This window comes from Panicum virgatum, chromosome 4N (assembly GCF_016808335.1).
Source record: "Panicum virgatum strain AP13 chromosome 4N, P.virgatum_v5, whole genome shotgun sequence".
Taxonomy (NCBI): domain Eukaryota; kingdom Viridiplantae; phylum Streptophyta; class Magnoliopsida; order Poales; family Poaceae; genus Panicum; species Panicum virgatum.
In genome coordinates, this window is record NC_053148.1 from 31,456,578 (window position 1) to 31,469,107 (window position 12,530).

General features: G+C 45.3%; 1 protein-coding gene across 1 annotated transcript; it reads left to right on the plus strand.

Annotated features, from left to right (window-relative positions):
- The first annotated feature begins 10,522 nt into the window (after positions 1 to 10,522).
- On the plus strand, positions 10,523 to 12,300 carry LOC120670621 (cytochrome P450 94B3-like). The gene has a single exon (XM_039950765.1). The coding sequence runs from the start codon at positions 10,580 to 10,582 to the stop codon at positions 12,188 to 12,190; it is 1,611 nt and encodes a 536-aa protein (XP_039806699.1). The 5' UTR covers positions 10,523 to 10,579; the 3' UTR covers positions 12,191 to 12,300.
- The last annotated feature ends 230 nt before the right edge of the window (positions 12,301 to 12,530 follow it).

Sequence of the window (12,530 nt, forward strand, 5' to 3'; positions counted from 1 at the left end):
AGGGCACTCTAGGACGGTGGGCCTGTTTCATGCCCGGGGAAAAAGGGGAAAAGTCGCGTGGGTGATTGCATTCCCCATGCGTGTGTTTAGGTCTGCCTGGCCAGGTTAACAAATTCGATTCGAATCGTCCGTCTCTCACGGATATTGAGACTGCTTAACCCTTTTGCCACATAGAGTAAGAAGTGGAACAATGATAATGAGAAATATGGTTGAATGATGAAAAATAATTGCTTTCCACCATGTATGCTTTAGGATAGATGCTAATGTAGAATGGTTAATCATAATAGAACTTGAAAGCTAAAATCGGAAAATAAGGACTTACTGCTTTTCGGCGAAAACGAACCCCTCAAGCCAAAAGCCTTGCATGTCTAGTTAGAGGGTTAGTTATATCCTAGTCGGGTAAGCCTTGCTGAGTATTAGTATACTCAGCCTTGCTTGTGGCTCTACTTTGTTTTCAGGTGATCCTTTTGAAGATCAGATAGCTAGTTTGACTTGGCCGTGTGTTTTACCTCCTGGTTGGTCGGTGGAGTGGGATACGACTCCGGCCAACGATGGCAATGCCGAGTGATGTCATGTACGGGCTTCATCATGACATCATGTATCGTCGTTTAGAACTCGTTTTATTTCCGCTGTAATGAACTCTGAACTACTTTCAATTTGAACTTCAAGTACCTTTCGGAGATTTCGAACTTGGTTTGTAATAATTAAGTTAAGACCCTGTAATGTAATGTATCTGTGAAATGTTGTACTCTCTGGACTCACCTTCGTGTGGGTTGCATGTAAGCTTTGGGTTCGATCGACGCTAAGGTGGATTCTTCGGGACTTTACCCGACAGCACTGCCGAATTACTCTGTTTGAAGTGCGTGTTAGCCGGGATTCTCTTTAAGATGATGGTTAGCGCACTTGAGCCGGATTAATTAGGGCGGTACTGCCACAGCTGGTATCAGAGCCGAACAAAGCGCACACCCGAGAGTGCGACTAGGTTTTAAAAGTTTTACTTAAAACTTAGCCACATAATCACGTTTGGTAAATACGTTGGTTCGTTAAGGATTGTGTATAGTACGTAAAGCCCTAGGGATATTATGAGAGTTTTTAGGTGGCTATCTAACTTATGGTTTATTTATAACTGACTTCCAGCACGTTTCTTTCTGTATTTTAAATTCAGTATTTACATTTGTAACGACGCACCTACGCTAAGGTAAGACGGTAATGATCCTCAGTCAGCTGAGGGAGTCTGACCTTCCCGTCGGTGATGCGAGCCGAACGCTGCCCTCAAGCAGTGGCTTACTTGAGGTGCTGCCAATATACCAACTATTAGTTGGCTATATTGGGAGTAAAGTATACTCAGTCAGCTGAGAGAGTCTGACCTTCCCGTCGGTGATGCGAACCGAACGCTTGAGCTGTTGCCAATATACCGACCATCGGTCGATTATATTGGGAGTAAAAGGAAACCGTGAATACGTCACCTCGGTAGCGTATGAGCGCTGTCCCTGCAGTGTTGGACGCATGGATGCCGCTTCTATAGTGAGCGGTAATGTATGGGGACGCTTTCATGTGTGCTGGCATGAAAGGTTCAATGAAATTTATATCTGTCAATTTTCTGCAGGTACACTAACCACAATTACGTAAGTTAAGCACGGTTAGAACTCGGCTAGAAATCTATATAGGGAGAGACGTAAATTGTGCCATGCCACCGGTGCTAACCCCGTAAGCCCAAAACTATTTGGCAATTGTTTTCCATGGGAGGACGATTAGGTCGTGCATGCATCATACTCATATAATTGAAAGCCACTGAAAATAGATGTGGGTTAGTCGGTAAGGTTAAGGTTTGCACGTGAGCACGGTTCATCTTCTCTCAATTAAGGTCTATCTAGAAATCTGTCATTTCTGCTATATCGTGGAAGATGAATTATTTGGCATGGTAGAAGACTTTATCTGTAGAGGCGCCAGTGGATAATTTTGCTCCAAAACTTGTCTACTAGTTGCTGTTTAAATTTGGGAATTTTTCGACTTGTATACATTGGGGCACATTAGAAACTTTGACACCCAGTTTTCTGTCAGCCTTGAGCACTTGGGTTGCACGAATTTTAGGCCTTCCTAGAGATATTTTATGCAGAAGTGTTCAACACAAAACTTGTGCCAAATTTACTTACCAAGCTTCTGTAAAAATTTGGTAATTTTAGGCTTAGTAAATTGTCCTCAGCACTCAGTTTACTGGCTCTCTGGTCCCTGAAAATTTCGGGCTGACAGCAAAGCAAAACTATAAGGATATGACCATCTTAGAATCTGATCTAGCCCAAGGGTTGACTAGCAAAGTTGTGCGCAACTATCTTAGGCATGTTCGGGTGAAATTTGAAAATTTTTTGGACATCAACTCCTTGAGTTATGGCTACTTTAGTGCACTACCTAGAATCTGTTTTTATCATCTTGATTCACAAGTTTTTCCCATATCACACACCAAATAATTTCTTTAGAGGGCCAACCCTGTCTAGGGGAAAATGTGTCACCTACCTCCTGTATGATATTGAGCATTTATCGTTTTCCCCACTTCGAGTTATGATCAGCTTTGTGCCACTCCTTTTCTGAATTTTTAGAACAAGCACCTAGCAGCCCGCACACTTTTAGCCTAGCTTTGAGTTGGAATGGAATTTGGTAAGTAGAATCTGAGAGAATTGTTGGACAACAAGTGGAGGTAGAATTTGAGAAAGATATTTGCCGGGATCCCAGGATCCAGCCTGGCTCCCTAGTCAGCCCATCAAAGATGAGTAATAGTATCTCCCTTGGACAAGTTTGAGGAAATCTCAATTGGCCTTCTTGCTCATATAATTCTTTTGAAAAAAAAAGACGGTGCATACAAATACGAGAATATCATGTAGGATCATTACATGCATGGTTGTGGCATTGCCATTGCCAAATCACCTGCATTTTGGGGCTCTATCTTCCTTCCTAGCCATGCACATTATTTGGGTCGCTATATTTTCATCTTGTCGTGGTGTTTGTCACTGACATATGGTGCCGCGACGGAACCTAGGACCTCGTATGCGCTACAGCCATACGCTTGTGTCACTAGGTGCGCGCTGGTATCATAGTCCGCGATAGCAACCCCGCGGCATACTATTTTCGCTACCTGCATAACATGATGACTTGGGTTCTAATTCGGGTCAAAATAAAAGTATTAAGGAGTATCTGCATGACTCCCACGGTTGCACGCCATGTGCATAATTTCATAATTGCATCGGTCATCGCATCCATACATTGTATCATCGATCTCCTGGCATGTTGGCATTTCCATAATACATTATTTTTCTCAAAATAAATATCAACTCCATTAAAATAAAAGCAACTTTGAGCAAGAATGTCTTGAGAAAACCTTGCTTATGCCACATAACAAGATCTCGGGTTAAAAATGCCTCAAGTAGTAGTAGAGTTGATCCTGTTGTTTTCCATGCTACGCATGTGCCGGTGCAACTATTCAATTATGTACATATAAGATCCTCAGAAGTCACCATACCGAAGACAAAGCCACGTGTAACACTGGAAGTTACCCAAACCAAAATTTTCGTGTTTCCCCAATCTCATTCCAAGGCACACGCACGTTCCCCTCTAATTTTACTCACCCGAATCTCGGGACGAGATTCTTTTTAAGGGGGGTAGGCTGTAACACCCCGGGTGTTTAAAACACTAAACATAAAATATTAAACATAGCATCATGCATAATCATCAAGATTAAATTAGATAATGCATTTCTTGTATGTTTACAAATGCATGTGTATGTATGTGTATCTAGGTGTATGTGTGCAAGGTATGTGTAGAATAGAGTGCTCATGTATTTTTCACCCTCACCATGAAATGACAAATAGAATGTAACGATATACACCTTAGGTGATGTTTAAAATTTTTGCAAGAATAATCAAATTCAAATTTTAAAGTGGTCACATGAAATGATGAAATAATTCAAATCTTTATCAACATGCTTTAAAAATAATTTTCAAACCATAGCTCAACTAAACTTTTGCCCGAAACCAGAGTTGTAGAGTTTCATATAACAAACAACTTTCATGTTCAAAGTTTTTCAAGTTAGCACACAAAATTTGGAGAGAAATTCGAAAAACGATGTGTTTAGGGTAATTTCTTTTGCGTTTAAATTTGAATTTGTAACTTTCAAATGAAACCTCAAATGGGAAAATGCCTGAAACAAAAGTTGTAGATTTCGACATTTTGAGCAACTTTCGTATTCAAACTTTTTCGAGCTCCCATTGGAAATTTTGAGAAAATTTAGAGTCAACTCTCTTACTTCTCTCTCTTTCTCTCTCTACTCTCTCTCCCTCCTTTCTCTCTCCTCCTGCTTCCCTGCTTCCCGGGCGCAGGGCCGAGCAGGGCAGGGCACTCGAGCGCCTGCCCTCACTGCGCCGCCCACGCGACGCCGCGCTGCTGTCTCGCTGCGCTTGCTGCCGCCGCGCTGCTGCCTCGCTGCGCCACGCCATCACCCCCACTCGAGCGCGCACGCCACCCTCGCTGACTCCCCGCTCCGCCGCACACGCCACGCTCGGCGACAGCCGCGTCCGGCCGAGTGCCGAGCCGCTGCCCGAGCTGCCCGACCCCCCCTGCCCGCGCCCATTCCCTTCTCCTTCACCCTGCTCGCCCATAAAAGCCGAGGCAGGCCCCTGCTCGCACGCCACGCTCGCCGTGAGCCATGGCCGCCGCCGCCCACGGCCACCGCGGCGCCCCGCGCCATCACCCTCTCTTTCCCCAAACCAAGTACCCCAGCACGACCACCGCCTCCCAGTGACCCTCCCAAACCCGTCCGCCCCTCTCAATCGCCGCCGGCAAGCCGTCGCCGCAGCACAGAACCCCGCCGGCCGCCTGCTTCCCGTGGAGCTCCCACCTCCGGCCTTCTTCTGCCCCAACAGAGCCCGGGAACGGGATCCTCGAATCCCAGTGAAGCTCATCGGCCAAAGCCCGCCACCCCTTGCCCGCCGGAGCGCCGCTGCCGGTGAGCCCCATCGCCGCCGGCCACTGGTGCTCGTGGAGGTGCCGCCTCGGACCACCTCTTCGCGAGCCAAGGCCGCCAGCAGGTGCGCGACGACCTCCTCGTGCCCCTCCCCCACCTATCCCACGCCGCCGGAGCCTCTCCTCGCCGGGAAAAAGCTGCGCCGACCCTCCTCTGTTCCTGGTCCGACCAGGGACCTCGGGTTAAAAGAAAACGAAGTTCCAGGGGCCTAGATGCAAAAGTTCGTTTCCTTTTTCTTTTGTTTTCAAAAACAGCAAACTTGTAAATTCCATATAAAATCGTAGAAACATCATAAAAATGCAAACTAAAATGTTTTGGAATCCTTAGATCAAAACCTACAACTATCGTTACATTCACTTTTTCTTTAGCTCAATAGTTTTTGCTATATTAAAAATACAAAGAAAGTGTAGCTTTTATTAGATCTCAAGTTACATGCATGATATGTTAGCCATTTTTGGTCAGTGTGTTACATGTTAGATTTGTAGCCTTGTGTAAAAGTTTCATAGACATTTGACACTCCTAGATGTAGGTTTTATTTAGGACTTTATGTATGCCTAGGATAAATAGTTTTAATTTTCCAAGTTGTTCCACCTTGAACCATAAGCTGAAACTTTTTCAGTGATTTGTAATTGTTACTTTGATGCTTTAGAAAGATTTATAGACTTTTTACCCAAGCAGAACATTCTCAAGTGATTTATGCTATGAATAAATGCACTAAACTGAGAAAAATAGCTTCTGTGCCTAGAAAAATCTGATACTTTTACTAAAGCTTTATTTTGAGTATTTAATCATGCTAGTAATGTTTGAGCTCCTGGTACTCAGTGTAACTACCTATAGAATTTATTTTTCTTTACTGCAGTTGTACATTGTGCTATTTTTCATGCCTTGTGTAATATTTAGTTAAATCTGAAAATTTTCCAGTAGGTTCATAATAGGATCATAAATACTCAGTTAAATTTTCAGTACTAGTACTTACATGGTTTGATCTATACAAATTAATCTTGTTCCTAGCTATGGCTGTGTATTTTGTTTTTCATAAATTTTATTTTTGCGTGAAACTTTCTGAAATTTGTACAGTAGGACCTACACTTGTTGAACTACAATACATAAAAATTTCAACCCTATAAGCACTGTGTAACTATAGTTTTGGACAGCACGTGTATCTCTAGTGTTTGTTAAAGAAAATGACTTTTGGTATGTGTTGGTAAATGATGGAAACCCCACAGTGACTCTATGAACTAATAATTGTTGTTTATTACTCTATAAATGATTGCCCAAAATGATATAACAGAATATATTGCAAATCATCTTGAGTTGCGTTGGATTACAACTCTATAGTGAAGAATTGATTAAATCGTATCACTAAAATAGCTCACGCATATGCATTTCATATAGATTCGACTACTCTTCCTGACGGTACGTACGAGTTGGTGCCGGAGTCCGAGAGTGAGCAGCGTGAAGCTCAAGTGAATCTAACTGAAGCCACTGCAGACCTGAACCCGAGTTCAGAAGAGCCCAAGGCTAGCTCCGCTCAGGAAGGCAAGCCCCGGAGCATGTCCTACCTATTTTAATTTATGCAACTATTTGTATTCCTGTTTATTGTGCATTTAAGTTGCAGGAATTGTTTGGAACCTTAGTTGCATGATCCTAGGTACCTATGCTTGAACACTAGTATGTGTAGGTCGCTAGTTGGCTATGCTAATGGTTCGGTAGAAGTCGAGTGATTTCCTGTCACTCGCGAGCTCATAGGAGTTGAATGCTTACTACACACTGCAATATAAGGTTTACGGGCGGGGTTGTTGTACTTGTGATGCCCCGTCTGTTTAGTCAAAATGGATAAGGCCGCGGTGTGTGGTAGTGGTGGTTAAGCGTTTGAACGTACTAACCACATGCCGAGAATATGGTAATCGGTAAGCTTAAGTACCTGATGGAACCGGCCGTGGAACATACTCCCCACTGTCTGGTCTATGGTCACGCACGGGTGCAGGGCACTCTAGGACGGTGGGCCTGTTTCATGCCCGGGGAAAAAGGGGAAAAGTCGCGTGGGTGATTGCATTCCCCATGCGTGTGTTTAGGTCTGCCTGGCCAGGTTAACAAATTCGATTCGAATCGTCCGTCTCTCACGGATATTGAGACTGCTTAACCCTTTTGCCACATAGAGTAAGAAGTGGAACAATGATGATGAGAAATATGGTTGAATGATGAAAAATAATTGCTTTCCACCATGTATGCTTTAGGATAGATGCTAATGTAGAATGGTTAATCATAATAGAACTTGAAAGCTAAAATCGGAAAATAAGGACTTACTGCTTTTCGGCGAAAACGAACCCCTCAAGCCAAAAGCCTTGCATGTCTAGTTAGAGGGTTAGTTATATCCTAGTCGGGTAAGCCTTGCTGAGTATTAGTATACTCAGCCTTGCTTGTGGCTCTACTTTGTTTTCAGGTGATCCTTTTGAAGATCAGATAGCTAGTTTGACTTGGCCGTGTGTTTTACCTCCTGGTTGGTCGGTGGAGTGGGATACGACTCCGGCCAACGATGGCAATGCCGAGTGATGTCATGTACGGGCTTCATCATGACATCATGTATCGTCGTTTAGAACTCGTTTTATTTCCGCTGTAATGAACTCTGAACTACTTTCAATTTGAACTTCAAGTACCTTTCGGAGATTTCGAACTTGGTTTGTAATAATTAAGTTAAGACCCTGTAATGTAATGTATCTGTGAAATGTTGTACTCTCTGGACTCACCTTCGTGTGGGTTGCATGTAAGCTTTGGGTTCGATCGACGCTAAGGTGGATTCTTTGGGACTTTACCCGACAGCACTGCCGAATTACTCCGTTTGAAGTGCGTGTTAGCCGGGATTCTCTTTAAGATGATGGTTAGCGCACTTGAGCCGGATTAATTAGGGCGGTACTGCCACAAGTGGTCCCTGAGGAAGACGAAGGCGAGGAGATGGGTCGTCCACCTTGACGTACAACCATTGCTGCTCCCAGCTCTCCCACTTCCCCCACGTGACGAGGGGAAGGCAGTTGTAGCCTATAAATAGAAAGATCTCAGGACATGTAAGAGGACCCTTTTTTCGGGACCTGATTTGTTCATTCCGGGTATGGGCTCTCCAACTCGGGATCAGCAAGAACCAATCGCAACACACATGATGTAGGGTATTACGGCTCTGGGCGGCCTGAACCTGTCTAAAAACCACTGTCTCAGCTCACTTCTGTAAGGGAGATCCTTGCGTGCTTTGCACCCCTGGCCGAATCTCCAAACGGGGGTTCCCTCGAATCCCTGCTAGCGGTACTCACCCACCATCAGTGGTTAATGGCATCACCTGCCCCTAAAAAGAACATTTCTAGGGGCAGGTGACGCCATGAACCGCCCCTAAAAATGGTGGCATTTGTAGGGGCGGGTCATGTCCTCACCCGTTCCTACAAATCCATTTTTAGGGGTGGGTGATGGCATGGCCCGCCCCTACAAATGGTTGCACATAAAAAAAATTCATAAACTTTTCATATGATCTCAAATGAAGTCAAACTTTACACCAAAATTGTAGAGAATGACGAGATCTAAAACTTTGTAGTTGACAACTTTTTCATTTAAGGTCATCTATTGGTCTAAAAAATATTACAAGTTCTCTAATAGCAATAAATATATAGTATCTAATATAACACCAATCATACTTTGAAGTTTCCACAATCTTAACCTTTATATACACTGAAATATACATGGCATATTTTTTTATGTTTCTATAGTTCACAATAACCATATTGTTGAAGTTTCACATTTTTTGTATTTGTTTTGCTATATGTAAACAATTAAATAAATTTTTAGATAAAATAGAAAATTAGTTTTAGGGGCGGGTGGTGGCATCACCCGCCCCTACATATCAATTTTAGAATTAATATAAAACAATAGCATACCCTATAGAGTCACAAGTGACTACGTAGTGTGGTGGTAAGAAAGGTACGCGCGAGGCTTGTGGTAAGCAGTTCGAAACTGATTTACGCAAGTGGGCATATGTCGTCAAAAAAATTGTACCTTGATAGGAGAGGGGCTTGTGGTGGTGGCCGGTTAGTAGGGATATTTGTTATTATTTTGCTATTTTCGAGTTTTTTTTCTAATTTTTTCATATTCTGGAAAATGATTTGTAGGGACGGGTGAGTCCATGACCCGTCCCTACAAATCGATTTGTAGGGGCGGGTGAGCCCATGACCCGCCCCTAAAAATTATTTGTAGGGGCGGTCATATTACCCGTCTCTAGAAATTCGATTTTTAGCTGCGAAAACTAGATGCGAGTATCACGTCCGCCTGTAAAAATAGGTTTTTACCCGCCTCAAAATCTTTTTTAGTAGTGATAGTAGGGTTGGTTGCTTAAAACAAGCATCGATGAATGGAAAACGTACTGCCAGAAAATGAAACAGAGCATATCAATCCTTGAATAAAATAAATATGTCAACTTGAACTGTACCAGCTCACAATAATATATGTTTGCTCAAATGTTTTGTTGAAATGACGATAGCAGAAAATAAGCGCTGGTCCAAAAAGTTGAGTACTAAAGTTTTAGCACATATTTTCCTTACCTGCAGTGCACGTTCCGGCACAGATGCAGCTACTTATGTGCTTCAACGCTTTTATTGTCAAGATTTTAGAAGATTCGCTGCTACTCCCTCCATCTTGAAATGTTGGGTATTATAGCTTTTGACAATAAAATAAAGAGATGGAAAAAAGACACATATACTCCTCATTAGTTCTCTATTTGGTTAATTAACTGTAAAATTACCAGCTAGCTATTGATTGTCACATCAAAATCTAGGAGATCTCCATTCATCTTATTATTATGATCATGTTCTGCTCCAGCGGTCTCCAGCCAGCCAGTAGTGTTTGGATGCCTTACATTAGGTACAAATTTTAAATTCTCTAATGCTTTACATTTCAGGATGGACGAAATACGTTGGTTTGCTTATACGTTACTCCCTCCTTCCCCGTTTATAAGGCACGGTGGAACATGACACGGTCTTCTAAACAACACTTTGACCATTTATTTATCATATATTATATCACTTTTGATTATAAGCTTATAATCATTGTAAACTATATTTGATTATGAATCCAATCATATGAAATTTGCATTATAAAAACAAAAATTTAATAGTCAAATTATTGGTCAAAGATGAGAAGGTTTGAATCTTGATATACGTGTATGCCTTATAAACTGGGAAGGAGGGAGTACAAGTCAACAGCTTATTAGGGTTCGAGGAAATTATTTGTTAAATCGTTATTCTAATACATCACGCAACATGCATGCCAGATTTGAATCTAATAAATGTAGAATAAGTACCGCGTGCTTCTCTACTAAACAAGACATATATGTACACTTACTATTTTGAAGTCAACTCTACTATAATATATGGAGGACACACGCGGAGCACGAGGTCGTACCTCGTACCGCATTGTTGGTCCACCGATGGTTCACATGTGCAGTGCAGGTCGATAATGGGTGGCCATAAGAGGTCGGCATGGCACACACACAAAATCGCCTTGCAGCACGCACGAGAAAGGCAAAGGTAGCCGATGGAAATGCAACTCTCCCAGGCTTCATGGCCTCTCCTCCTCGTCCTGCTCCTCCCCCTCGTCTGCTTGCTATACCTGCGCCACGATCACAACAGGAAGCAGCAACCTCGCGCATCAGACGGCGACCTCAAGGCCTACCCAATCGTCGGCAGGTTTCCTCACCTGGCCAAGAACGGCCACCGCCTTATCGAATGGTCCGTCGAGGTTGCGAAGCGGAGCCCGACGCAGACCACGGCCTTCAAAGCCCCCGGCCTGCCCGGCGTCGTCATCACCGCCAACCCGGACAACATTGAGCACATAGCCAAGACGAGCTTCGCCAACTACCCCAAGGGTGACTTCCTGTCGTCGAAGCTCGAGGACTTCCTCGGCCACGGCATCTTCAACTCGGACGGCGAGCAGTGGCTGTGGCAGCGCAAGGCCGCCAGCATGGAGTTCAGCAAGCGCTCGCTGAGGAAGTTCATCGTCCACACCGTCCAGTCAGAGGTCGTCGGGCGCCTCCTGCCGCTGCTCGAGCAGGCTGAGCGCCATGGGCGCACTCTGGACATGCAGCACATCTTCGAGTGCTTCACCTTCGACAACATCTGCAACGTGGCCTTCGGCGAGGACCCGGGGTGCCTCGCCAAGGAGGGCGCGGCGACGCCCGAGGCCGCGGAGTTCGTGCGCGCCTTCGACTACGTGCAGAGCGCCATCGTGGGCCGGTTCAGGCCGCCGGCAATCTTTCTGTGGCGTCTCCAGAGGGCGCTCAACATGGAGCCCGAGAAGCAGATCCGTGAGGCGCTCGGTGTCATCCACGGCTACGCCGACAGGATCGTCCGGAGGTGCCGGGAGAAATGGGCGGCCGCCGCCGGGTCGGAGAGCGGGGGCGACTTCCTGGCGCACATCGTCGCCGCTCGCGGCGACCTCAGCGACGAGAGCCTCCGGGACGTCGTCACCAACCTCCTCCTCGCCGGGCGCGACACGACGTCAGCTGCGCTGACATGGTTCTTCTGGCTGGTCTCCGGCCGGCCTGACGTCGAGAGCAAGATCGTGGACGAGATCCGTAGAGTCCGCGGATCAAGGTCGTCAAGCCATGGCGGCGGCACGGGCGAGACGACGACAACGACCTTCACCTTCGACGAGCTCCGGGAGATGCACTACATCCAGGCTGCCATCACCGAGTCGATGCGCCTGTACCCGCCGGTGCCCGTCGGCTTGCACTACTGCAACCAGGACGACGTCCTGCCGGACGGCACGTTCGTCGGGAAAGGGTGGGCGGTGCAACACTCCGTGTACGCGATGTCACGGCTGGAGGGCCTGTGGGGCAAGGACTGCGAGGAGTTCAGGCCGGAGCGGTGGCTCCGAGAGGACGGCACGTTCCAGCCAGAGAGCCCGTTCAGGTTCCCCGTGTTCCACGCGGGGCCAAGGATGTGCCTCGGCAAGGAGCTGGCCTACATCCAGATGAAGTTCATCGTCTCCTGCGCCTTTGAGAGGTTCAGCTTCCCGTACCAAGGCGGCGACGAGCACCCGGAGCTGGAGTTAATGTTCATGCTAAGGATGAAAGGCGGACTGCCGATGCAAGTGACCAAGCAGAGGCCGGTGCCAGAGGCAGAGGCAGAGGCAGATCTAGCGTAGATATTAACTGTTGTACCAATAATAATCCTGGGCTACTTTATTAGCCATTCCATATCTATTATCACGTATATTAATTTGCAGAGGCCGGTTCGAATGTTTTTGCTTTGTTATTCTTATGTATATATACACACTGTGTATTCTCTATGGAGAATGCAGCCAGACCAACCCGCCTCTAAAAATCTTTTTTAGTAGTGATAGTAGGGTTGGTTGCTTAAAACAAGCATCGATGAATGGAAAACGTACTGCCAGAAAATGAAACAGATCATATCAATCCTTGAATAAAATAAATATGTCAAGTTGAACTGTACCAGCTCACAATAATATATGTTTGCTCAAATGT